Here is a 27,110-nt window from a genome sequence, read left to right as displayed (position 1 = left end):
AAACTTACAGTGGTGCCTGGCACCTAGTAAGTTTTCAATAGATGGTAGCTATTAATCTTATTATTCTAACACCCTTCTCCACATAACTTCAGGGCTATGCTGAGCACTTTCATACATTAAGAATGTTGAAAACTTGAAGCAAGCTGTTGAGTACAAATTCTTAAGGGTTTCCATGAAGTTTTAGTTACCGCATGCAGGTGTAGGTCATGAATTTTTAAGCAATTTTGCATAGAGGGCATACTTGCCACATACGATGGAGAAATGAAAGCCGTGGCATACCTATCACCCAGCCCACAATGCAGCTGCCTGCCTGCCCACTCTGATGAGACTGTGCTCTCAGCCTGTCACTGTATTGGAGATTGCTCTGTTACTCTGAGCATTCCTTTGTAAACGTGAAGCTCTAGCCTTCATATGTGTCTCTCTCTGCATTTGTACCACTTAATGTTACTTGTGGCCTTGTGTAGCATATTATAGATATCACCTTCGGGGACTTAGTGACACAGGCGTTTACCAAAAGTTTTGAGGTGAAATGTGACATAATTGGATCTTTTCATATTTTTTGAGAGAAATTTGAAAAGTAAACTGTAGTTCTTTTCTAGAGGGTAGAGGCATAGTCTGTTTCTTCTACAACTTTAAAAGGCAAAAGAAAGGTCCTGGTACATCTACTGCCTCCCATTGTATGGAGGTGCTCAGGCCTGTGCTGCTGGTCAACTGCTCCCCCCACAATCTTCACTCCCTCGTGTTGCCCCTCACGTTGGCTGTCATATTCTGAGTTAACAACAGGTTCATCATTCACCTGAGCGCAGCTAGAAAACCTCAACTATAACCCAACACACCATGACTCCCCTTCCTTTCTTCCCACGGCATGTAATGTAAATCCAGTGACTGGCTTGAAAGACAGGAACCACTTCCTGCCTCAGCCCAAGTCAGTGACTCTCAAAAGACTCATTGGCTGGCAGTTGCTGGGCCCTCCTTGCAAGGATCTTTAAGGGAGGTGCCTTCCCTGTGGCTCCCAGTTGCCTTGGGAACATGACTTACTGGCTGTGGGGAGAGCTTGTTTCTGGGAAGCAGCTACCTCTTTCCCCCTGCAATTTATCCAAGGCATCCAGCAGCGTATTGCTTTATGCATCCCCCTACATTGCTGATGTCTGTGTGCACCTGGAAATCCTAGTAGGTAAAAGTTGCATAATTGCTATTTTTTCAGGAAACCCTACAGCACTCCATACCAACTGAACAAGGATCAGTTGTATTTACATCACAAAGGTCTTTCTTATTCATTACAGCCCAGTGACATTCTTGGTAGTATTGGCAACAGGTGTGCTATTTGAGTGATTACATACCTTTTGATAAATGTTAAGAGGAATTTGAAATAGAAGCTAAAAGAATTCCATGCACAGACCCATCTTCCTTTTGCCCCATTAGAGTTGTTAGCCTTCTTCAACATTCTGACTTGTACCCAGAAGACTGTGCTAGTTTTGCCAGATGTTAAACTTTTGATCTGGCCACCTGCCATTTGTCGAAGCATGACGGTACAGCTTCGAACATGTTATTTGACTCAATTTTAAAAATATAAAGGATACCCCAAGACCTAAGAAAGGTTAAATTCCCAGGCAGAAATCTTGATTAAACTAAATATTTTAACATAGTTGCAAAGCCATGGTAGCTTGGTTGAGAGCATGTGATTTAAAGTCAAATCAGTCTAGGATTGTATACTAGCTCTGTCCCTTACTAACTGAGTGAACTCTGGCATACTGCTGTACTTACTAGTGGTTCCCAAACTTTACTGCACATTAGAATTACCTGGGGAGTTTTTAAATTTTCCTGGTTGCCCAGGTTACACCTCATGCCAGTTAAATCAGAATGAGGGTGGGAGCCAGGCATCAATGTTTTTAAAGATCCCCTGGTGATTCTAATGTGCATCAAAGTTTGGAAACCATTATGATACACCTTTGTGAGGCTCATTATTTGTAAATGGTAGTGATAAGAATATCTATTTCATGTGGGTTTTGTGTATACAAAAATGGACAATGTAAAACTCTTAACCCACTTTTATAAGCATATAATAAGTACTCAGTAAATGAGAGCTAATTATTATTGATGATATTATTATTGTCAGCGGCCAGAATTTTAACTTAGAAGCACTTTGACAGTTTACTGCAACACCTCAGACAGGAGGTGATTGCACAAAGACAAACCTGCAGCTCGGTCTGGGCTTTTATCAAAAGCTTACCAGTCCCCTCAGGGACAGCTCCCTTCATTCTAACAGGGTCAAACCCCATGCGCACCTTTGGCGTTTCACTGTATCTTTAAACAGCCTACAGAGATTCATTAACTTGTGTTTTTTCCTATTTCTCAATAGGAAAATTTCTGGAAATGCCATGCTGCAGTTGGGCCCCTTCTTATATTGGACATTTCTGGCTGCATTTGAAGGAACAGTGTTCTTCTTTGGGACTTATTTTCTTTTTCAGACTTCATCCTTAGAAGAAAATGCAAAGGTAAAAAAAAAAACATCATTACATCTTTCAGTATTACAAGCATGGCTTAAGTTTTTTTCCATAGGCACTGGATCTATCATACACATACTCTAGCTGTAATCATTTTGCAAATTATTTTTCTAAAGGTATGGGTATTTAGTTCTCACAGTGTCCTTAGAACAGTAGAAGTGTTGAAGTGAGAAATCACTTCCTGCATGCATGGCTAACTAGACAGCTTATGTGCAAACCTCTGGAAGCTTAACTTGGCTGTAATTTTACTAGATGAACAGAGTTCTTGGGATTTCAGACTTTGGACCCGTACACTTTGACGTGAGCAAGTCTTTTCCTGTTTTAAAAGCAATGTCTGTCCCTACTCAGTTCTTACTCATAGTGGCCTTCCGTGCTTAGAGTGGAAGGGGGTAGCTGCCGTATATTTGCAGTATTTGCCCAATAATTAGGGAATTCCCTTCTCTTCCTCCTTCCTTTCCACATGGGAGCATAGTGTTTTCCAGAAAGGCTACACAGATCCTGCCAGTGTCTTCCCAGCCAGCGACTACATAGGTCAGCACCTGCATTGGGGTGATTTTGCCCTGGCTGTGCTCTAGGAGAGAATTGCCAATGGGGTGAGGTCTTCTGGCAGCCACACAGTGGAAAATCAAACCCACCACCTTGCATGCTGCGTTCACTATGTTCTTTGCTATTTCTGGGCTTCCTCTTTTATGGTCATTCATTGGTTATAATCATATGAAGCAAAGCAAAGGTTCAAAAAGACTCTACTGAGTACACTGACTATGTCTAGAACTGAGACAGTCAACATCTGTTACAGAAGTGATAGGCTCAGTGAATTTGAATGATACTTTGAAATTTGGTACTACAGTTAGAACCTCTCTAATTTGGACTAACAGAAATCAGTTTAGTATGAATCCACTAAAATTATTAATCACTGAGTAACTGTTGAGGAAATACAGACCTAGTACTTCAGAGTAGGCACATGTAGCATTTGCCAGGGAGACGGCCCTACTAAATCTCTCGGTGCATCCTCGGGCCAGTCCCTTCAGTTTTCCAAGTCACCTTTGCCCAACAGTAAGAAGAAGAAATTCGATTTTATGATTTCTCAGGTCCCTTCAGCTTTATGACTGATTCTGTAACTCCAACTTTTTATTTTGTATTTATTTGCCACATAAATTATATAGAACTGACTGTACCCTCCTGCAACTCTATTGACATGGTTCATTTGCTCAGCAAAGTCTACTGGTGGTACATGGGGAGCCTCAACCAACCCTGTATCCAAGTCATCACTCATTTTGAGTTCATGAAGTCCAAATGAATTAGATTTTATTGTATATTGTTTGCTAAAATTACAATAAGTATATGGACTACTATCAGCAATTAAATATAACACCATGTACGATTTGATCAAATCCTTTTTTTGCTCTTAACCTTAATTTTTGTTTTTATTTTTTTAAAACCTTTTACATTTCATTTTCTGTTTTAATGTTATGCATTCAGATCTTGACAGCGTTTGGTAAGCATATGTGCCATTCATTGCCATCGTTTGGGTTTATATACATGGTATCTGCTTTTCTTTGATGTGCACATGCTGACAGCTCTAATATTTACAGCCACAAAATTAGACTCTATTTTATTTGTTTTTTTATTGAGATATAATTGACATATAGCATTATATTAGTTTCAGGTATATAACATAAGGATTCGATATTTTTATGTACTGAATGGTCACCACAGTAAGTCTAGTTACCCTCTGTCATCATATACTCTATTTTTAAAATGTGAGTTCATTTGTCTGCAAATTAGTCTTTATTTATACATAGAGATCTTTAGATCTATATTATAGGAAAAGCCCAAATCAAACTCTTTAGATATAGGAGCCATCCAAATGAGTTGTTTTTATGAACGTTACTGTTAGTGGAATAGGGTTTTTCCTGCCTGTATCACACCAGTGTGTTCCCTGTTTTATGCTTCATGGAATCATGAAATAAACGCTACCAACCACGCATGTGGTGTACCTCTCCAAGAAAATTTAGGCTCACAGTAAAAGCCAGCATTTTGGCCTGATCTTTTGAGCAGATAATTCCCTAAACAATTTATACAAAAATCTTTGGCAGTTATACTCAAGATTAAACTTGGCTGTTTATTATTTTAAGCAATTGTGTATTCATGGTACATGTAATTGTTGAATGTTTTTCAGGTATATGGAAACTGGACTTTTGGAACCATTGTTTTTACAGTCTTAGTATTCACCGTAACTCTGAAGGTTAGATTTTTATTTATTCAAATATGTTTAACACCATTTTTGTAATACTTTCTGGTCTTATATCTTTTTTGTCTTCTAATCTTTATTTTTACTGCGAGTTGTTATTCAAGTCTGAATGCTTACTAAAGTTATGTGTGATATTAGAGATTTGGACATTTATATACTATTTGTGATCCATTTTTTCCAGTATATTGCCTATCCTCTTTTTTTTTTTAATATACCATACTTATAGTGGAAATCTGTTCCTTCTTTCCTGCTATTTTTGAGATGTTAAGTGGTATATAAATGGGCTGTGTGTATGTGTGTGTTTCCATGTTAAGTACTTGAATATTTTTTAAAGCTATATATCTGTTTAAGAATGCCAGTCCTTAAAGGAATTTGGGTACTTAAGACAGTTGAATATAGGTGTCCATGAGCAAGATATGTGTGCGAAAGAGCTTGGTAGTGATGACGTTTTTTATAATTTATTCATCATTGAAATTTACTCATATTTGTGATGAAATGCATAAGAATATACAGCAGGTAACATACAACAAAGGCAGTTTTGGCAAAATCATTGGCATTAACGTGCAGCCGTGTAATAATGCTGTGTGCTGAATACTACCCTTGATGTTCATGAGTTGGGACTCCCTTATAGTTGAAGGTATAATCAAAATTATTTTGATCATTCCAGTAATAAACACCTCACATGGGGTTCAAGAATGAGTACCTTTAAAAAAAAAAAGAATGAGTACCTTTAAATGAATTCCAGTATGCCCAGTGGCCAGAATTAGAATTCAGAAGTATAATTGACAAAGGACCTCTAATCATTTCCCCTCTGAATTTTTATACCTGCTTCATTTCTTGTACCGAATACAACTAACATGTTTGCATTATTCATCTGCTATTTCAGTAATATTTTAGGACTGCAAAAGAAAATGTTACAATCCATCTCAGTTTAGCCACTTACTATCTGGATGTCCTTGGGCAAGTGACCTCGTTTCTCAGTACTTACATTTCCTCTTCTATAAAATGGAGATAAAAGTACCACCCACATCCCTTAGGATTTTTTTTGTGAGAAGTCAATTAGTGAATACATATAAAGCAGTTAGAATGGGGTCTGGCACATAGAATGTGCTCAGTACAATAGATGCTAGTTGTTATTTACTGTTTTGTCTCATAGGATCATAATTTGAAAGGGAATCCTCCCCACCCTTTTTTACTCCTGGCCTTGCATATGGCCCCAGGGCTTCCAAGCACCCTTCATAGCTAAAGTTGGCCTTGTTGCAGCAACTTTCACCTGTCCCTCAAAAAAAAAAAATGTCATGAAGAACCTAGGGGTATAACAGGAATAAAGACACAGACCTACTTGAGAATGGACTTGAGGATATGGGGAGGGGGAAGGGTAAGCTGTGACAAAGCGAGAGAGAGGCATGGACATATATACACTACCAAACGTAAGGTAGATAGCTAGTGGGAAGCAGCCGCATAGCACAGGGAGATCAGCTTGGTGCTCTGTGACCATCTAGAGGGGTGGGCTAGGGAGGGTGGGAGGGAGGGAGATGCAAGAGGGAAGAGATATGGGAACATATGTATATGTATAACTGATTCACCTTGTTATAAAGCAGAAACTAACACACCATTGTGAAACAATTATACTCCAATTAAAAAAAATCCATCCACTCCCTCTTCTTTGCATGGGTATTACTGTGGCATGTTCCCTAGCAGCGGGAGGATGGGAATTCAAGACAATGTTATCAATAACTTGTTTATAAGTGAGCAAATGTTAACAGATTGCTGAGGAGCAGGGTGTCACAGCAAGTAACAAAACAAACACCACCTCCTCTTCAAAAATTAAATGCCCTGGATATTAGGCCATGTGGCCCAGAAATTCTAAGCAAGCAGAGTGGACCATACTTTTTATTTTTAGATTGCATTTGAAAATCCCAGGTGCCACAATCTGAAGAAACAAGCAGCCCTGGAAGAAACATGAGAGGATTAAAATCTAAGGCAACTGAAAATGTTATTAATTTAATGGAGTAGATACGGATTTTGCAATTGAAAAATTGCACACTACATAGACCCACAATCCATGGCTCCATGATGCCTGATGTGTAGAGCTAGTTGCCTTTGCATTTAGTAACCCTCATCTGTTGTGTTTGAGCTCTCACGACTCCTTTGTGTAGTTTGTCTTCTCTTCCTAGCTACTCTCTCCCTCACCTCCTGCTTTTCAGTATACCTGCCTCACCAGCCAGGCCTTCTCCTTTTGCCATCAGCTCCCTGACCGCCACCACTCAAGGACACGGGGCTCCAGTCTCTGGGATGTTACCATTACCTCATTCCTTGCCCTTCCTTCAGTAGTGAGGCATCTGCAGCTGTACTTGCTTGACCACACCTCCATGCCTGTTCTCCTAGAGTCTAAATGCCTGAGGGCAGAGCTCTTTGAAAAGTCTGGGTTCTGTTCTTCTAGTGCCATTCTCTTCTGGTTGCCTGGCCCAAGCTAGATCCTCCCACAGGTATCATATTGTGTATAAGTTGTCAAATACCGTCAGATACGGCCTGGTACAGTTTGTACTCATCATGAAATCTCTTGTGTTGTATCCTTTCAGCTCGCCTTGGATACTCGTTTCTGGACATGGATAAACCACTTTGTGATTTGGGGTTCTTTAGCGTTTTATGTATTTTTCTCATTCTTCTGGGGAGGAATTATATGGTAAGCTACTGTACGTGTTTAATATGTAAATAACAAAATACATATATAGGTACATTGTATATGCAAACATTAATTATACTTTTAAAGTTTTGATTATATAAGATGGCAAGTCTTCAATATTAATGGACTGGAAGTTACTTCTAGCCAATAATGCTGCTATTTCAGGTAAGATTTCAAATGCAAGTATATAGACTGCATGAGTTACTCAAAAGACCTCCCTTCTGGTAGCCCCTGTCCAAACCTTCTGACCTGAAGGTGTGTAAACATCTCTCTATGAAATGAAACTAATTTCTAGCATGACCTCCCATGTGATTTCCAGTAGAAATACTCATCTTGTGAAGTTTCTACACAATATAGTGGCCAGTAGATACAGTATTATCCATTTGGACCCTGTTCTCTCTTTATGGGATATTACTCTCCTTCTTGTCACTACAGATGTGCTCAAGAGAGAGAATATATATCACTTAATACTCAGAGGGTTATATTTGAAATCACCATCCCATTGTTTTGGGGGAGGTAAAGGTAGACTTTACAGCTTGCATTTAAAGTTCATTCTGTTCATCTTGGTTCAGTAGATGTTTATTCAGAATCCGTTTTGTGTGAGGCACTCTATGGGATACAGAAATGAATAGACTGTACCCCTGCCTCAAGGAGACTAGAGTCCAGTGAGGGGCACATAAGCTGTGATTGGGAGCGTTATAAGGAATTAAAATAAGTTAGATTTTCATCTCCTTTCCTTACTCCCAGAGGCCTATATTTTGTTTTTTAATATCACAGTTGTTTTCATTAATTGGTGACTTCCCCTGACAAGGATGCCAGCAGCAGAGACCAGAACTAGAGTTAGCCATAGGGTAAGATTCTAGGAATACATATTTTCACTGGTTTGAGCAAAATCATACGTACAAAACAGTCCATATTATCACAGAGATGTGGGGACCATGTTTATGTCCCTTGAGACTTAATTACAAGAAACTCTTACCGTTTTGGAAAGCTTTTTAAAATAAAGGCCTCAAGAAATAAAAATATGGACAACCTAATCACTTATGGAAGCAGCAGCTCCAGAAAGTATAATTACAGCATTTATTTGACACCTATATAAGTAATTATTGAAGCAATGAAGCTGAAGGAAGTCTGTTTTCTTTAATAATATACAAATGAATCAAAGTTGATTAACCAAATGTAATACACAATTGTAAGATCATAATTCTGTCTAGGAACCTATGTAATCAGTATCTGAACTAATTATGCAGAATTTCCACAAGAATGAAATGTTTCTAGGAAACTAAAATTTCTCATTCTTTCCAGACTATTCCTTATTGATTAAAATAAATCCTTTAAATGATTTAAGATATTGTCACACCTGTTTCTATTCATTAGAGATGGTTACTAAAAATGAAATGTTAATAAATCTGTTTTATTTTGTTGCCTATAGTGCTATCCTTAAGTAGACCTGTCTGAGTTGAGCTACTACAAGAATATAAAATTTATATTATAAAGCAACCAAGAAAATGTGACTAGAAACTGTAATACTTCAGCTGAATGCTGATTGCAGCTAATCTCCAGACATGCTCAACCCTGAGGCATTGTGACTCACCCCTCTTTGGGGATGGGCAGTGAGAATGATGATTTCTGATCCCCAAACCCCATCCAGGAATAATAATTTTTTTGTTTTTTACTGCTCCTCTGCAAAACTCCATAGATGCCATCAAAATCAAAAAGAAAAATGTGGAGCTTTTAATCACAGAGAGGGTACTGTGCAAAAGAATACCCTGTGACGACTAGCTGTCAGTTGTCTGCTGGACCCTTATTGTGCCTCAGTTAACGGCCTAGAAGATTAGTCAGGGTGCCCTTCTGAATTAGAGTGGGAATAGAGCTCTGTAGAAATATTTTCTTTATGGTAGGAACCCTAGAAAACTTGTTCAGCCTGGACCTCATAAGTTTCTCCACCTCACTATTGTGCTCACAGTCTATTCCACATATATTCCCCAGTCTAGTCCTCATCTGTGTAGAGCCACGAGCTTGATTTTATCATGTTACATGAGAGTGCACAAACATGAATGTTTAAATGAGAAACCAGTTTATCTTCAGTGAGCACTATTTGTGATCTACTAAATGGCACCAACCACTTATCTACCTAAGGCTCCTCATCCAAGGACAGTCTGATGTATACCCCAACCTTGAGCAGCTGCTTTGCACTTCCTCCCCCTCAGCTTCAGACAACGTTCATCCTAGCCTAGTGAGGCTCTCTGTGGTTCAGCCCCAGCAGGGAAGGGAAACTGGCTGGATTTCTCAGTGGTTGCCTAACAGTTCAGTGGATGACTGAACCCTGCAGAATGAGGCGTTCTCCTGGATTTCTCGACCCCGAGGCTTAATGTGTGATTAGCAATATTCTTCTGTCAACCTACTTGGCACACACTCGTACTCAATATATATTTGTGGATGAGAATGGTAGATTCCTCCCATTTGAGAGAGAAAGTCTCTACAGTCCTTGTTATGTTTACATAGGGGTTTTGTGGGCGGGGGGTGGGGTGGGGAGTGGTAATAAAAATGTCTTTTAAATTTCCAAACGTAGACCAGAAATCCTTTCTTATATTAAAAAAAAACAGCCAAGGAAGTAAAATGTTTGTTAGCATAAAAATTAATCATCATTTCTCGTGAATATCTCTGAAGCTCCAGCATTTTCTTTTTTTTATTATTTTATTTTATTTTATTTATTTTAGGTTTCATTGGGTCTTTGTTGCTGCTGCGCGGGCTTTCTCTAGTTGTGGCGAGCGGGGGCTACTCTTCGTTGCGGCACGTGGACTTCCCATTGCAGTGGCTTCTCTTGTTACGGAGCATGGGCTCTAGGCGCGTGGGCTTCAGTAGTTGTGGCGCGTGGGTTTCAGTAGTTGTGGCGCACGGGCTCAGTAGTTGTGACTCACGGGCTCTATAGCACAGGCTCAGTAGTTGTGGCGCACAGGCTTAGTTGCTCTGCAGCATGTGGGATCTTCCCGGACCAGGGCTCAAACCCGTGTCCCATGCATTGGCAGGCGGATTCTTAACCACTGCACCACCAGGGAAGCCCTCCAGCATTTTCTAATGCAAATAAGTATTCTCCAGTTGGCAGCTTTAAAATTGATCGCTTAGTTGTTTTCAAGTCAAATGCATTTTAGCATCTTTTTTCCCCTTTGATTATCATTCCTTTTCTTTCCAAACATTTAGTAAATGAAATCAGTTTACTACTTCTGGGTTGTCCTAAAGAAAATTATTTTTATTAATGTACATAATGAAGATTCCTTTTAATTACAAAAGTTTCAATTATACTACTGTTTCATATAACAGGAACTGATTTGTTTTTCCATTATGTATTTTCTTTCCACTCTAGGCCTTTTCTCAAACAACAGAGAATGTATTTTGTATTTGCTCAAATGCTGTCTTCTGTATCCACATGGTTGGCCATAGTTCTTCTAGTATTTATCAGCCTTTTCCCTGAGATTCTCCTGATAGTATTAAAGAATGTAAGAAGAAGAAGTGCCAGGGTAAGAACTAAGTTTATATTACCACCTGATTTTTGGAAGGGGCTTCAATATCTGCCGTGAACTAAAAACTTTATTTAGAGAATTGCATTAGTTACAGCATGTTAAACCCCTCCTTACAGGTTCATCAATTAATTTCATCTTCTGCATAAAAAGTATAGTAAAAAACTTCGTTATCCAATGCAGGTGGTAAGTAGATTCCTTAATAGTGTTCTATGTGACCTTTAGCAATCCATATGGAGTATCTCATATGCTCCATATGGAATTTTAAACAGAAAAAAATGATTTTTTTTAATTTAACCTAGGATTTTCACACTGGGAATTTCCACACCAACATTCCAGCTTTAACCTTAGAAATTTCCCCATGGGTTGTTTGCAGATTTTTTTTTTCAGTTGATAATCCCAATTTGCCTCTTTCAAACCTTTCCCCTTCTTTAATTATAGTGCTGCTTAATCTCTGTGTTGCTTCTAGCCCTGTCTGTCCAGCAGTATATTTGAACCAAAAGAGAATTCCCTGGATGTGGTTTCTACATCCTTCCCCTCTTGAACACACTTGTAAAAATTCAAGATTGTTTTATGAGTGTGTTTTTATTTTTGCTGCTTATATGGTAAATTTTTTGCGGGAATGAGAAGTTATTACCCTCTGTCAGCCTAATCGCTTGGCCCTGCATTGTCTGATATCTTTTGAGCCTTTCTGAAAAAGCCTTTAAACTGAAAGGGATAGATTAGCCTTGAAAATAAATCTTCTGGCAAATTTTGACCAACAGGTTAATTAAATATGTCATATTCCTACCAACACTAGCTCATTTTGCCAAACAAAACCCTGTTTCGATCATATTGACACCAATTAGATCTTGTAGCCCCTCCAAGGCAATATTTTCAAGAAGTAGACTAAGCTATATCTACCTGATCTATTTCATTAAATTTGCCAACCATTTTAGCCACAAAACTGGTTTGCCTTGATTTTTTTTTTCCTATTGATTGATTCCAGTGGTTGGCATCATGCAGAATAGGGAACTAAAATGATTATAGTGGGAAAATCTTCAGTGATTAGATGTATAAGAGAGGAGCTTCATGATACAAGTCAGGATCAGCCCCACTCAAAAGCAGTAGATTATCAGTGGCATAAGCCACATTGATTCTTGGTATACACGGCCCAATCACTGTATAGTTAGGTGGTCAGAACTGGCCTTAACTCCCTGCTTCTGCATGCCTTATGGCTGGAACTGCACACAGTAACGTTAACCTAAGACCGCCTTAATCTCTCTCTAATCCTTCTCGTAGACCCCCCACTAACTCCCTCCAGCCTGGTGTTTAGTCTTAGAATGGAAAAGTGGCATTTACTTGTCTGATTATACCTTTAATACCAGTTGAACAGGGATAAAATAGGTTCCTCCCAGAATGGCTCAAGTGGCAATTTGCATGAAGCCAAACAGAAAGTGTCACAGTAAGAAATCTTTTGGTGCCTTGTTGTAATAGAGATTTGTCTAGTTAGGACTCCTTATTTGGGAGTACACTTTGAGGAGTTCCTCGATGTTTTCCTTATTTGGGGTAGTGGAGCTCATGCTAAATAATGGCTCACACCCAGCTTCATGCTGTAAAGATGAGACAAAAATCTCAGAAATCAAAACCTTCAAACATATCATCTTATCCTCTTCCTTAAGCCCTTTAAAAAAAAATTAGACACTGGCTGGAGGTGACTTTTATATCAATTAAATGGCTACTAAATATTTTAAATGTTTTTATATAAGTTAAGTGGCCATTAAATGAAGGGATGCTACAAGGTAGTCACAGATAAAGACTTAGAACATTTTCTTTCCACGCAAACAACGGATTCCAAACTTCTGTTGAACGAAAGCATGGAGTTCTGCGACTGCAGCCCTTTTTACTTAGCAGTGTAGAATGTTTCCAGGGTTCAGCATGAGATTTGTTTTACCATGGATTATGTCCATGATAGGAGGAATTCCAGTGTCTGTAATGTAGCTTGGCATGCTGATATGCTAGAACAACCAGGAGAATTTCCATAATCACCTTCATTCGTTCACTCATTCATTCATTTATTCCTATCATCATTGAACCAGTGAACATGTGTTGAGCCACCTACTGATGAACATCTCTCTTTATATCCAGAGTCTGAAAGGCTAAATGGTTTTTCAGACTCTATGGGATTGTGAGACTTGCAGATGAGACAAAACATTGTGGGCACTCAGCAGCACTGCCTTTCTTTTTTCTTTTTTCTTTTTTCTTTTTTTCCCCTTGTGAGAAAATGCAAGAGCAAAGTAGTGCATATGAATGCATAAAGGCCAACTGAAACATGGCAGCCATGACTACTCTGGTAAGTCACATCTATTTACACAAGGCTCTAGTTGGCCACATCAAAGAGGCAGAGGCCTCTTCTAAGATAAAGGAGAAAAGAGTATTTTAATGACCAACAGTCTGGCATCCTGGGTGACTTCCTACTTTGTTCAATATCCCTTGCTAAGACATTGGCCTCGTTGTAAAGAAACGCAAAGGACTCTTTTACACTGGGTCAGCCTCATACCTGACAGGATCACTAATGGGACAAAATGTGTGTCCCGAGCTAGAGGTAGAAGATCACCCTGACTTCAACCAGTAAGCTAGGGATCCTTTGCATGTAGAGCCAGAAATGCCTGTGGTAAGTATACTGCCAGTGCTATCCTCCTGTGAGTCTTGGCAGCTGCTTTAAGAAGGGAACTCAGCAGTGGATAGAGAAAATGTCTATGGCATTTGAGAAAGAAGCTAAACCATTTACATTTAACAATTATAGAAGCAGCCTTCTGTTGAATTCTATTCAATTCAGCACACATTGCCCGAGTGTCCACTGTAAGCTAGCTGCTGTGCTAGGTGTTGATCATTCAGAGAAGAATCAGATGTAGCTCCCTCTCACAAGGAGCTCTCACTCTAGTTGAGTTATAAAGGGGACTTATTTGGAACACTTCTGTAAGCAGGTATAAACAGAACAGTAGATTCAATACTATGGCTTGTAACACAGCTGAGCTATTTCAAGGTCCAGGTCACTACCTCCAGAAGCCTCCACCACAGCTGAGTTCTGTCATGATATTAGCATTAGAAAGAATTCTTTCTTTGAAAATAGGTTCCCCCACTCATTTAACTCAGGGGTAAATATTTCCACACCCTTTTTTTCAGCAATGTAGTTAATTCTTGAGCTAAAGTCCCATCATTAAGGATCATAGGACTTTTCTTTAGCTTATAAACTGACAAAGCCTCATCGCCATGGTGCTGACAAGCGTATGATGAAACTGTCATGGAGCACTGAACAGTGGTACAGCAGATAACACTTTAAAGGAAATTTAAAGTGTAGGATTTTGGTATTTCAAAAAGCTGTGTCCCCTCTTAAGCACATTTCTTGGGCTGTCTATTAATCAATGAAATACACCTGGACCTTCTGGCCAACTGGTAAATACCAGTTCCCATTTCCAGCGGAGGAATTTTCCACATATCTTTATGTGAAGTTTTCCCGTGTAAACCACCATGATCTAAAGGAGGCTTGACTTTGCCTAGTAGACATGGAAACACTATAATCTAATGAGAATGGACCCAGCAACATGGCCATACCTTGCATGTGAGGTCTGCACAAACAAGAGGAAACATTCCATTATGCAGGGAGCTCTTTCAGAGTGGAAGACAGGAAAAGGAAGAATGTCAGGTGTCTGAGCAAAATTCCCAGAGAAAGCACTTTGGAGAATACAATTTATCCTTATAATAACAACGGTGACAGTGATGATTACTATTGCAATCCTGACAGTGTCACATAGAACCAAGAGTTCTAAGGGTAACAGTCCTGTCATCTAAATTAGACAAATATAAAGTTGAATCCTAACATCGTGGCTGTTGAGGTGGACCTTTATGCATTGGCCTCTTTGACAAACTGCTAATTGAGCCAGAGTCAAAGCTCTCTAGATGACTGCAAAGGAATGTGGAAATTTCATACTGTTGTAGTTATCTCCCATCCTTCTCACCCTCCCCCAACCAATTGCTAGCTGTATCAATTTTTTTTATTGCTTTACTCTTTCCATGCTCTCTGCTGCCTTCTGTACTTTCATATTTCTTTTGTTTTCCTTTATAAAGTAACCTATTAACCCCTAAAATTTCTACTTCTTAGAAATACTTTTATCTCTGACCATTGGGAACAAGATTTTGAGCACACCAAAATGTGTTTCAGTTACAGTCTTAAATAGATGGGCTTGTATTTTAAACACAGGGTGGGTGATTTGGTATCATGTTAATCTTGTTGCAAGGTTTTTGCCCACAAAATAGAAGACCGAGCAATTTAAAATTTTTTTCTCAAAAACGAAATATTTATTTCTCTAGCTTTATCAATTGGTAATTTGCATGTTACCAACATGTCACCAACTGTATTTAAGGTAAAATGTGAACAGGAAAAAATGTAGTTATGTTAAAATATATATGAATAAATAAAAATATTTGCCTTTAGAAGTATAAATGTTTATTAGACTCTGTTAGATATATGTGTTACTTTAGCTGGTTTCTTTCTGTAAGCGTATTTCCATTAGCTGCTAAGGAGATAATATGGGTAATCTTGATTAGCAGAATCATTAAGCTCGTCCGCATAGTTGACCACTCATCTTCTGTTTTGCTTGAGCAATACCAAAACCAAGTCTATAAATTAGCCTATAGCTTCAGGCACAGAATAAGAGAAAACAAAACTAACCTCTTAGGTTTTCTGATTAAACTTGTAAGTTATCGATTTTTACTTTTTCTAAGTGTTTTAAAGGAAAAATTCATAGCTCTTCAGCCAACGCTTTTAAAGAGTCTCTATAGGAGAAAAGGAGGAAACTGATCAAATTATGTTAGAATAAAGGAAGTTAAAGATTGGTTCAAAGGTAAACGGCACTGAAGTGTGGTTTCACCAACAGTTTTTCCATTATGTTAGTTTTGATTAGGTTTTTAACCTGGAACTGCCCAAGGGCAGTCAGTCCCTTCATATTCCATCTATGCAATTGGATAGGGGAGACAGTTACTTCAGTATAGACTGGTGATGGACCCTCAGCCTAGCTCTCTGACCAGTGGATTTTGAACAGTGTAAGCTACTAAATTAATGATTAGAGATGAGCTTTATTTCAATGAGAAACATATTTTTAAATTACTTTATTCAAAATAGTCAATTTTCCATTAAGAAAAAAAATTTTTAATTGCTATACAGAGAAATAGTAGTTTGCTCATATAATAGACTATTCCTAACTCTAACTCTACTTTTACTTCAGAAAGTAACGTCTTCAAAACTAACGTCATTTCAACTTCGAATTCTCAACGTTTCTTTTTAAATGTCTTACATTTCAGAGAATATTTACTTTTTTTTTCTTTTTGGTTTCTGCATTTCTCTTTTTTCTACTGCAATTTTCCACCTTTTGTGCAATTGTGAACAAGGTAACGAAACGCCTCCCTTCCTCAGGAACATCTACTATCTTCATGCTTTCTCAAACTTCCAGCAATCACAGTTTCTCTTGGAGTGAATAAGGTGATTTCCTTTCTTAATGTACCAACTTGCTTGCATTCTCATTTGCTTGACATCATTTTCTGATTCTTTATGAAAAATTCTCATGACTCATCTTTACATCTTCTATTGATACCTAAGAATATTTTGTCATTTTCCTTTAATCATTTGTTCACCTTCTCAAATTGTCACACTGGAGAGAAAGTGATTTTCAAAAACTTGGACTGTAGGTCTGTAGTCCCATTGGTTCCTGGTCGCAGTAGAAGCCACAGTGTGTTACAGCTAGTCTATTCACTAAGACAGGAATGTTTTGCACAAATTTCTCTTTGTTCAGTACACTCACAGTACCGGCACAACTCTCAGAGGTGTTCACCAAAAGGATGGTAAGGTTTACTAATCGAACCATATTGACTTCATCAACCGCATAACTTAACCAGCGTCATTTCAAAAACCCAAGTTTGCCACGTACTACTAATGTCTGTATTCTTCTACCATGAAAACAATTCAACTCGAGTGGAGACTTAGGTCTTTAAATGTATTCATTTAAATGTTATGCATTTGCTGTAGTGTAATCATTTGTACTTTTGGCCAGAGGAGTAGTCTGTAGGAAATTATTTTTTTCTTCCTACATTTTTATCGCCAGGTGGGTTAACCAATCTTCAAATGCTTTAAGTATCTTTACCTCACTATTACAGAGAAATCTGAGCTGTAAAAAGGCATCTGACTCATTATCCACCAGACCTTCAGTCAGACCTCTTCTTTTACGAACATTCTCAGACGAATCTAATATATTGTAACAGGTACCTAGTGCTAAACAAGCAGGCTGGCTTTAAAGAAACAGATTAACAGCATTATAAAGAAAAAATGAAAATATCACTCTCTAAATTTTCTCTGCTGTTGGTGTGGTGAACTTTATACTATTCTTTGAAAAAATATAAAGATGCACTACTTGGAATATGGAGGAATACATATTTTAAATTTGCTAAGCCCCCCAATAAAAATTTAGGCATTTTCCAGAACTGAAGGGCAATACAGTATATTTAATTTATAAGGGGCATGTTGTCATGGCATCACGTGAAAATGCTTGTTAATACTGATTAGGAAATATAATTTTGATTTTAAAAGATGATTTGGAAAAATTGAAAATAAATATTCCAAAATTGCATCTGTATAATATCAAGTCAGTTTCAGCACTGCATGTTCTTTTGGGAATTATGTGAAAATAATTCAATGTGTTTGTACTTCCATGTGCTGTGTCTGTGCTTCCAGGTATATATTTAATGTCCTTGTAAATGTCTGATCCCCAAGTATATGTTAATGAACCAATCTACTCTAATCACTTTTTGTAGTGTCAAGTTTTATTCAAGCTAAATGTTTCAACTTTCAGAGGTAAAACCTTTCCTAGCCATTCAGGGGGATGCTAGCCTAATCATATAGAATGCTTCATAATTAATTTTTCCAAAAGTGAGTAAATTAATTTTATAACATTGTTTCATTTACCCCCCAAAAAAAAGATTTGGAAGGAATTGATATTCCATGCGAGGAATCCTTGAACTCAGACTGACTCCTCTGCGTGTACTCTGTTTCCCACTGCAGGGGCCTCTGTCACCCTAGACCTTTAAAGGTCTTTTATCGATCCACGGGAATGTAGAATAATTCATGAATGAGGTTTACAAGCTTGTCAGCTTGGAAACAACTCTATATGGCTTAGGGCAGGGCTGTGTTTCATGCCCACATAAAAATTAATGATCATCATGAATGACAATTGCAGGTCAGTTCACTGTGATGCTAACAATTGTGAGTCCACCTCATAGGCCCATTTTTTCATCATCTATCAACTTCCCTACCCTCCAGCAAAGAATAAAAATTGAGCTAATGGATTGAATCCATTGGTTCTTCTATCTCCTACTGTTCATCACAGTCTGCATCTGCAGTGTTATTTTGGAAGCCAATTCATTTTGTCTCGGTCTACATACATCCTTTTACGCATTTGGAGTGACTCACCTGCTTTTGTTGTCCCTCAGTAATGAATCTGCTTCCCAGTGGCCTTCAAAGTCTTTGACTATTTTGTTCCAGATAGCCTTGCCCTAAGCTGTGTGATACATTTTAGCTATACTGTTTCCAGTGAATTTTGTATCCCCCAGGATTGCTTGCCTTAGCTTGGTCTGTGGTTTGGGAGACTAGGCTGGGTAGCAGACACTGCTACTGCTTTTGGTCTCTCCAGGGCCTTAACTCCTACAATGCCTAACACAACTGAGGAAGTTTTTTTCAAAAGACAATTGTTTTATTTTTAATGTAATTATTTCTTCTAGGAATATATTTTCATGTGACATTATTTCTTCTCCAAGGAAAATATTTGGCAATTAGTTTAGCCACCGAGTTTGTCCCATGGTTGATAAGGGAACTGCCTGACTCCTTTTATAAGTTCTCGATGTGAATGGCAACCTTATTTTGGTTAGGGTCACCCTGACCCTGCTACCTGAAGAACTAATATGAGAAAATGGAACATCAAAAGGAATGGAAGGTATTCTAAAGAACTTCTAGTCCAAGTATGACAAGGAAGGTGCACCTAAAGGGGGAGAAAATAGTACACCCCTTAAGGCCCTCCACTACTCAGGTTTTAAAAAGTTGGATTTTTGAGTGGAGAATCAAGGGTTAGGTTGACTCCCTTGACATAGGACTTCCACTTCTCCACATACCTGATTTATACTCACTGATCAGTTGCCCTGTCATGCCCCATCCTGATCACAGCATGTGATAGTGTTTAGAGGACAAAGAAGAATCTACAGATTTCTTAGGGAGATTTCTGTGGTTTCTTTTCTAAAAAGATGATGAATAAGAAAAACAGGAGTCAGTTGACTCATGGATACATGATCTACCAAAAAGAAAATTAACTTCAATATTATAGAGAGGAAACATGTTTCTTTAAGTAAAGAAAAAGTACTTTCATAACAGTCTTTCAAAAGAGTGTGTCTTCAGACTTTGTCATAATTAACACAACCAAAAAACAGTTGATGCATTCATTCAACATGTCCTGAGCATCTGCTGTGTGCCAGACACTGGGCTAGGTGCTAGAGATAGAAAGTTAAATAAAATGTCCCTGTTTTCATGTCCCTTCTGTCCCTCACAGACTAGAAGGGATCTTAGTGAGCTACGCCTCTGCTGTCCTAGTGGTAAAAGTTCTTAAAAGAACCCTGGAGCAATCCAAAAGCAAAAAACAAGTCTGAATCTATTCAGCTGACAAATGAATAAAGGATTCAAAATTGGTTATTGTGTCACTCTTTTTCCCCTGCATGTGAATAAAACTTGGCAGCTTTGTTAAAACAATTGTTTTATTCTCATAACAAAATTTACTACTTGATTTATTTTTGAAAATGCTGAACAGATGGTTTTACATTATTATTAAGATAAAACTTTTAACTCTGTGTATTTTAAATCTTTCAGAATCCGAATCTTGAACTGCCTATGTTATTGTCCTACAAGCATATTGACAGTGGTTACAGCTAAAAGAAAGCATGAAGAAGCAACTACAAAAAGTTATCATCTCAGGATACTTGATATGCAACAAACTAAACCACTATCTTATGTCTAAGGTTCAGAGTAAATGTCCACTAAGATACCAAATGACTCTCTTAAGCATTTACAGTTATTGTAAGTAGCCGTTATGGCCAAAGCTCTAAGTTATGAATTATATGAAGGTTGAAAGCAAGAATATTTAGAATTTCTGGCTTTAGATAGAATAAAATAACTACCAATGGGTGCTCTTTTAACCCATGAACTCTGACTGGATTTAAATACAATAGTATAAAGTAGAAGTCATGCAATGGGAATGAATAGATTTTGCTAATATTACTTTTTTTTGCCTGGCAGAAGAAATAGGCAATTTGGATCACATTTCTTGTTCCTGCTGAATGATAATGTTAAATTATTTTTTTTCAACATATGAAAGGAATACTTGAAAATATAAGAGGACTAAATCAGTCCATCAGATAGTAGTTAATCCTTTCTGTTCACCCACATGCTAATTTTGTCTTGATAGAATATCCTTGCCAAAAAATAACTTGAAAGGTGGAAAGAATGTTAACCCTGGGTATTTTTGCAAAAATCAAAAGAAATTATTTATTTTTGTTCTTCTGGATTACACTTAATGAGTGTAAGGCTACTAGATTTGAAAAGAAAGCATTTCCAATCAGTAGCTCCTCAAAATAGTTAAGATATAATAGATTTTTCCAATATTAGTTTTACTGGGATCTGAGGCAAGATGGGCAAAACCACAGTTACATAAAAATAAAGGCCATTCTGAACATCAGTCTTCTATCATTTTTTTGTGGAGAGGAAGGAAGAATAGCTTAATTTCAAACTGTTAACGGTTTTTATTTGAAAGAGGTTGCATCTGTGCATATATGCAGCACTTTTTTTTTTTTAACTTGCCGATTTGGGAGGAGGAAGGGTCCATAGCACGACTCTGAACATGAATGTTGTCTCTCTTAGCAAACTTGGCTAGAGTAATGGTCTAACTCTAAACCACGAGATTCACCTTGGTAAAGTCCTTGACTTACTGGACTAGAGGGAGGTTTTAACCTCCTAAGGAGTTCACCTAAGACATATAAATGTGGTGTGTCTTTATTAAATGTTAAAATTAAACACACGCTTTTTTTGGATATAAGTGACTACTAAATTGAAATGGTCTTTTAAAAGGTATTTTCTTACCAGTTTCCATTCTTGGTTGTCTTCCTGGCATGCCTGTACTATTATTAGTGTTTATATTGTACCTTGATTTGGAGAAGGAAGTATTAGATTTAATCTATACCAGTGTATTTATAAAGTCCATATGGCACATTTGATTCTTCCATTTATATTTTGTGTTAATGTTAAGGTGTAATTTTTCTTAAATTTTAGAAAGGACATAATTTCAGTTGTCAGAAACCATTCCATCATTACTGACCCTTTTTCATTATTTCATTTGTTCTCATCTATCAGTATTATTTTTGAGTATTTTGTTAGGTGCCATCACACCTTCCTAAATGTGCTGTGTTCTAGTAGCCTAGTATTTGTGGCAGTCTGCTGAAAACCAAGTCAATATATTCTTTACCTATTCCAAAGAGCTAAAAAATCAGACCCAGGAGAGTTTTCGATGTTTTGTTGTTGTTCTTGTTTTTATAGTTGTTGCTGTATTGTTATTGTTGTTTTACATAAGAATTATAAGGACTGTGATTACGAAGAGCCGACCTTAATTAGAGAGGCTTGTTTAATGCAGACCATGGAGATTTGACATAATCAGAATATCTAGGGTAGTGGAAATATAACTGGTGACATGTAAAATTCCTTGCATCCTGGAAGAAAGACGAGGGGGATTTAGAGTTGTGTCTAATAAGCTACACATTACACTGCAGCTCAAATTCACGATGGCAATGATGTGTAATATCATGGCCAAGATCCTTGAGAGGGACCTGACTTTATTTTTTGAAAGATATTTTATTAGTGAGCAAAAAAATTGGTTAGCGTGAGGTTAGCAGATGGAATAACTTGAAGTAAGCCATCCAGTATTCCTACCACTACAATCTAACCACCTTATTTTGTGTCAGAGAAAGGGGTAAAATGTAATAATAGGATCATATACCCATCATTTGAATAATTTCGAACTACAAAATGTCCTAGTAGTTTTCACAGCTGTTCTCCACTGTTTGAGGATGTTACCTACGAAACTGAAAACATAAATTCCATATCTACCACATTTACACCAGCAACAGTATAAAATACAAGCCTAAATTTGCAAAATCCATAATAATTTAGTGATGGAATTTTTTAATAACGTGCAGTATATAAATGCAGATTTTATGCAAGTGTTGATGAAATCATTTTTCAGCTTGCAAAATGGGACTGCAATATTACATTTTTCACTTCAGCAATTTTTTACATCGTTTTTGCTTTCTATAATGAATGTGAATGCCATCTTTTATGAATGCAACTTGCCTTTTTCATTACAGAAATTTTGTTTGATGTAATCAATAAACTTTGGTATGATATGATTGATATTTTTAGCCTCTTTTTTGGGAAGGTCTGTCTGACGTAAAAGTAATATGGAAGCAATTTGGTGATGGGCAATAAGTTTCTAATTTCCTCTTTGCCTGTACAACTCACAAAAGACTGACCATTTCTGCATACATTCAACTAGCACTTGAGGGCAATACCTAATTTGGGGAGTTTCCGATATTTGTGGGAGTATTGAATAAGGCTGTAACTGGTTGCTGCATACGTAAAAGTCCAGCCAAATCAGCAAATATGTATTCAAAGTCTGCTGTGTGCTTGGCAGTGCTCACTCATTGGAGGTTGTACGATATATGGTCCGTGTCTGCATCCCATTGAAATCATTTGATTCTTAAGTACCCAAAGATACAGGGATTTTACAATAGTGTGTGTTTACACCAAAGGTGTGTGTGTTTACACCAAAGGTGTGTGTGTTTACACCAAAGGTGTGTGTGTACACCTTTCTGTCCCTCGCCCCCCTTCCCCTACACCTCTCTCCCCCCTCCCCATCCCCCTTCCTTCCCTGTGTCGTTGCTCAGCCTGCATCTAAGGCCTTGTGAAAGTCCTTTTCCTTGAAAAACCCTGCCCTCCTTGACTTCTAAGAAACTAAAGTCTCCACTGTAGCTGGTTTCATTATGTTTTTACACTTCAGTCTCTATATTTTTGTAGTCTTTTAATCCTGTTAGTCTTTGACCTACATTTAGAGCATTTCCTCTTTTTTTTGTTGTAAAGTGGGAAATGTGCTATATTTGGAGGTAAGACCTGAGTTAAGTTTCAGCTTTGCCACTTGGAGCCATTTCCCTCTCAGTCCTCTTTCTTCTCGCCTATAAAATGGTGTCTTGGGGGTGAAGGGTGATCAAATGAGGGAAAAGATCATAATTGCTTTGTAAAATGTCATTTGCTAGTCAGCTGAATGCATTGCTATTTTTCTGTTAAGGGGTTTTGTTGTTGCTTTGACATTTTTAATGAATAGTTGTCATTTACCAAATTTTCATAGATATGTCTTAGATTCTTTCTACCTTCTTGGAATTAGTCTGTTCAGGTTTCTTCCCTTCCCCCATCCAGCCTATTAAGACGCTGCCTCACTGTGGAGTCTGCCCAGGATTGGCCAATAAAGTAAGTATTGTGAGGGGCTGAGTGGTTTGGCCCCTTCAACAAGAAGCACATGCAAAGGTTAGGGGCTGAGGTTATCACTATGGTTATTCAGTGAATGTGTCCGCAGCTGAAGTGCTGGATGCATACTAATGAAGCTTGAAAGCCCGAGTTCTGGGAATAGTTGTCAGGAAAATGGGGGGCTTAATTATTTCACAACATTTTTTAATTAATTTGACACGTATTTCCCAGCAACTGACGGGTAAGGAAATGTGACCTCAGTTCCTAGTACGTGGACCTATTGTGGACCAAGCAAGTCCTCATCTCATGGGCTTAGGAGCAAGTGCTATGAGCAGGCCTCTGGCTGAAAGAACAGCACACCTCTTGGTGGAGCAGAATGCCTGCTAGCCAAAGGTCTTTGGCCCTGGCTCTTTGGGTGGAGAGGGGCAATGGATGTTCATAGCTAAAATGCCTGCTGCTTCTTTGATCTCTTCATCAATTTGTTAGGACATATTTCCTACCAGTAAAGCCACTAAAATCCCAACTCCTCGTATAAGCTAACACTTAGATAGCATTTACTATGTGCCAGGCACTGTTCCAATAACTTTACGTATATTCACTCCTTTAATAATCCCGACAACCCTATGAAATAGGTATTAACATTTCTCCATCTGACAGATAAGGAAACTGAGTCACCAGCCAAGGTCACACAGTCTGGTAGAACCAGAATTTAAACCCAGTTCTTCTGACTAGGGTCCAGGCACTTAACCAGGACACTGCATTTCCATCATTATATCACCTTTGATGGCCTGAATAAATAATCACAACATTAATGCAAAATGTTAATGTCAGCTATGAGACAGCATCAGACAGATCCAAGCTGAGGGATATTCTACACTTTTAACTGGCTTGTAATCTTCAAAATTATTAACATGATTAAAGACAAAGACCCAGAAATTCCCAGATCAAGGAAATGAAGACGACATAACAAGTGCAGCCTATGGCCCTCAGTTGGATCCTGGACCAGAAATTGGACATTAGTGGGGTAATTGATGAAGTTTGACTGTGGTATATAGGTTATATCAGTGTTAATTTCCTGATTTTTGAAATTGTGCTGTGATTATATTTGGGGGGGATCTGAGTGGAGAGTATGTGGGAATTCTTTGTACTATTTTTGCAGCTTAAGTCTGAAATTATTTCAAAATTATAATTTGAAAAATAAAGCTAAAACATAATGAAGCATACAGATATTAATGGGAGAGGGCATTAAATTGAGCTGACTATAGAAGACTAAAATATAATTTATTAACAAATATCTGCATAGCACTTTACAGAATGCTTTTGCATACCTCATTTAGTCTTCACAACAGCTCTATGTAGAGATCATTAAATTCCAGATTCTTAAAGAAACTGGGGCTCAGGACTTCCCTGGCAGTCCAGTGGTTCAGACTCTGTGCTTCCACTGCAGGGGGCACGGGTTCGATCCCTAGTCAGAGAACTAAGATCCCACATGCCATGTGGCCAAAAAAAAACTAAACGAACAAAAAAAGAGAAAAAGAAACTGGGGCTTAGATAAGTTAATTATCTTGTCCCTGGTCCCTCAGGACTGAACCTAGGTCTGATCCACGTGTTTCCCCCTACACCGCACTGCGGTTTGTCTAAGATTCCTAAAGCATGTCCTGCTGGAGTCTACAATCATTTAAAAGACAATCTTTCTGCAGTCATTTTTCCTATAGGTTCATCTGGATGCGTCGGTCTACCCCAGATCAAACCATGAATGAGACTCATGCCAATGCCTTTAAGGTTGAGGTGGGTGCCCTCAGAATGCCCTAGGCCCAGGTTTTCCCTTCCATCTAATTTGATGTTGAACTAGGTTTCCCTCACGTTTTTCAGGTGGTTCCTGAGGCAAGTTTTATCCTCCTAACCCAGCTTCCCCCCATCTGAGTGAGAATACAAATGAGCTCCTTCAATTTAATAATGAGGCATCAGGCTAGCCACCTGGTATCTAAAATATGTGCATCGCTTAAAGTAGGAATGTGGGAATGTTGCCGGCAATCTCCATCTCAAATTATTCTACCCCACTCCTAGCAAAAGTCTGGCTGAGATGATTGTCGTTTAGTATTTCCCAAACTGGGTTGTATGAAGCATTAAGAGTCCTGGGAAATGTTATTAGAAAGTCCTTGAAAAAGGGGGTTCCCTGGTTAACTAACTTTGGGAAGTCCTGTGTATGATTGCCCTAAGTTATAAGGCAAACATTAAACTCTATGAGAGATCTAATATTAAACCCATTTGACTTCTTTTAACCCACTATGTTCCAAACACTGGACCAAGGAAACCTTTTTGCATAGACCACCTAATAACAAATCGTCGGACACCAGTTTTCCATGGAACACTCCTTCCTCCCCACTCAGTTGATGGAGTTCATTTTCATGATCTGAGAAGGATGTAAATGAAGACAGTTTTCAAGGCAAAAGCCTCAAACTCCAAAGTAGACAACAGAGACCATTCCATGTATTTAAAATGGAGGGAACTTAAAACAGGGAATTGATTACACATGTGATGGCAGAGGGGCAAACCCAACTGGGGCTCTTTGTAAAGCAGCCCAGAGATTAGAAAGAGTAGGAGGCCAGAACCACTCAGGCTGAGGGGACAAAGAGAAGGTGGTGATCCTGGATGCTATGGCCTGGTCACTTGGCAGAAACAGGAATCATGGTGGACCTACCTGTGGCGGCTGGAACAACAGCAGACTCAGCCACTGTTAAAGATGCAACCTGAGGTACAAACACCCTGGCTTCTCCCACCTGCCCCCAAGCCTCCAGCCAGTGCCTGTCACTGGCTGGACCCAGGTGGAAGCCAGGCATCTTGGGAAACAGCTTGAAGGGAGTCACTCCCCATCATCACAGAATAGAGCAGAGCTGGGAAATGCGAGCAATGCATCTAATCTGAACTCACTTCTGTAATATATTTAGTGTGATACATACAGATGATAACTTTTATGGATGCATAGCTTAATGGAAGTAGAAGGCCCTTATATAATACAGTCTTCTCAATTAGTAATAATAGGCACAAGCTTAAACACTAGAGCAAAATGAAGGAGTAAGCATATCTAGATAAATTCACCTACATCATATTCAAAATTTAAAATTCACAAGGGTCTGGATAAAATCTGCAATATTAATTGCAAAGGGAATAATTTTCCCTCTTCATGTTCCTGCCTCCACCCATAAGATAGGAACTCTCACCCTGCAGCATGTGGAACGAGGTTTCTGCCCCTCTCTCCACCCACTGAAGTACTAATGGGTGAGCCTGGAGAAGGGTTTATTCCATGTGTGTGCATGCACACACGTGTGTGTGTTTCAGCCTGCTCTGCCCCTTCTCTTTTAGAGCTGCCAGCTTCGAGTCTGCTGGTGTTCTTTTCTCCATCCCTGGATCTTCTGTGCAGTGAGCTCACTGGGGACAGGGAACCATACTGGAAGGGTGGAGGGGTGGTTTCAGTTTTTCAGCCACTGAAGTGTTTGACTACAGTGGATAAATTCAA

At 38.5% G+C, this 27,110-nt stretch overlaps 1 protein-coding gene across 4 annotated transcripts in view; it reads left to right on the top strand.

Annotated features, from left to right (window-relative positions):
- Positions 1-22,486, top strand: part of ATP11C (ATPase phospholipid transporting 11C (ATP11C blood group)) — a 167,652-nt gene extending 145,166 nt beyond the window's left edge. For 3 of the 4 annotated variants that reach the window (XM_082610483.1, XM_082610481.1, XM_082610480.1), the window contains 6 exons: positions 2,360-2,495; positions 4,684-4,749; positions 7,338-7,441; positions 10,806-10,959; positions 17,149-17,253; positions 19,898-22,486. In XM_082610483.1, coding sequence (XP_082466609.1) covers positions 2,360-2,495; positions 4,684-4,749; positions 7,338-7,441; positions 10,806-10,959; positions 17,149-17,250 — 562 coding nt within the window. In that variant the 3' untranslated portion in view covers positions 17,251-17,253; positions 19,898-22,486. The remainder of the gene's footprint in view (positions 1-2,359; positions 2,496-4,683; positions 4,750-7,337; positions 7,442-10,805; positions 10,960-17,148; positions 17,254-19,897) is intronic. The other variant, XM_082610482.1, reaches the window with a different exon arrangement.
- Positions 22,487-27,110: the final 4,624 nt, after the last annotated feature.

Source organism: Mesoplodon mirus (assembly GCF_964341445.2).
Source record: "Mesoplodon mirus genome assembly, chromosome: X".
NCBI lineage: Eukaryota > Metazoa > Chordata > Mammalia > Artiodactyla > Ziphiidae > Mesoplodon > Mesoplodon mirus.
The sequence above is the reverse complement of the archived record's forward strand: the minus strand, read 5'-3'. Positions and strand labels throughout refer to the sequence as shown.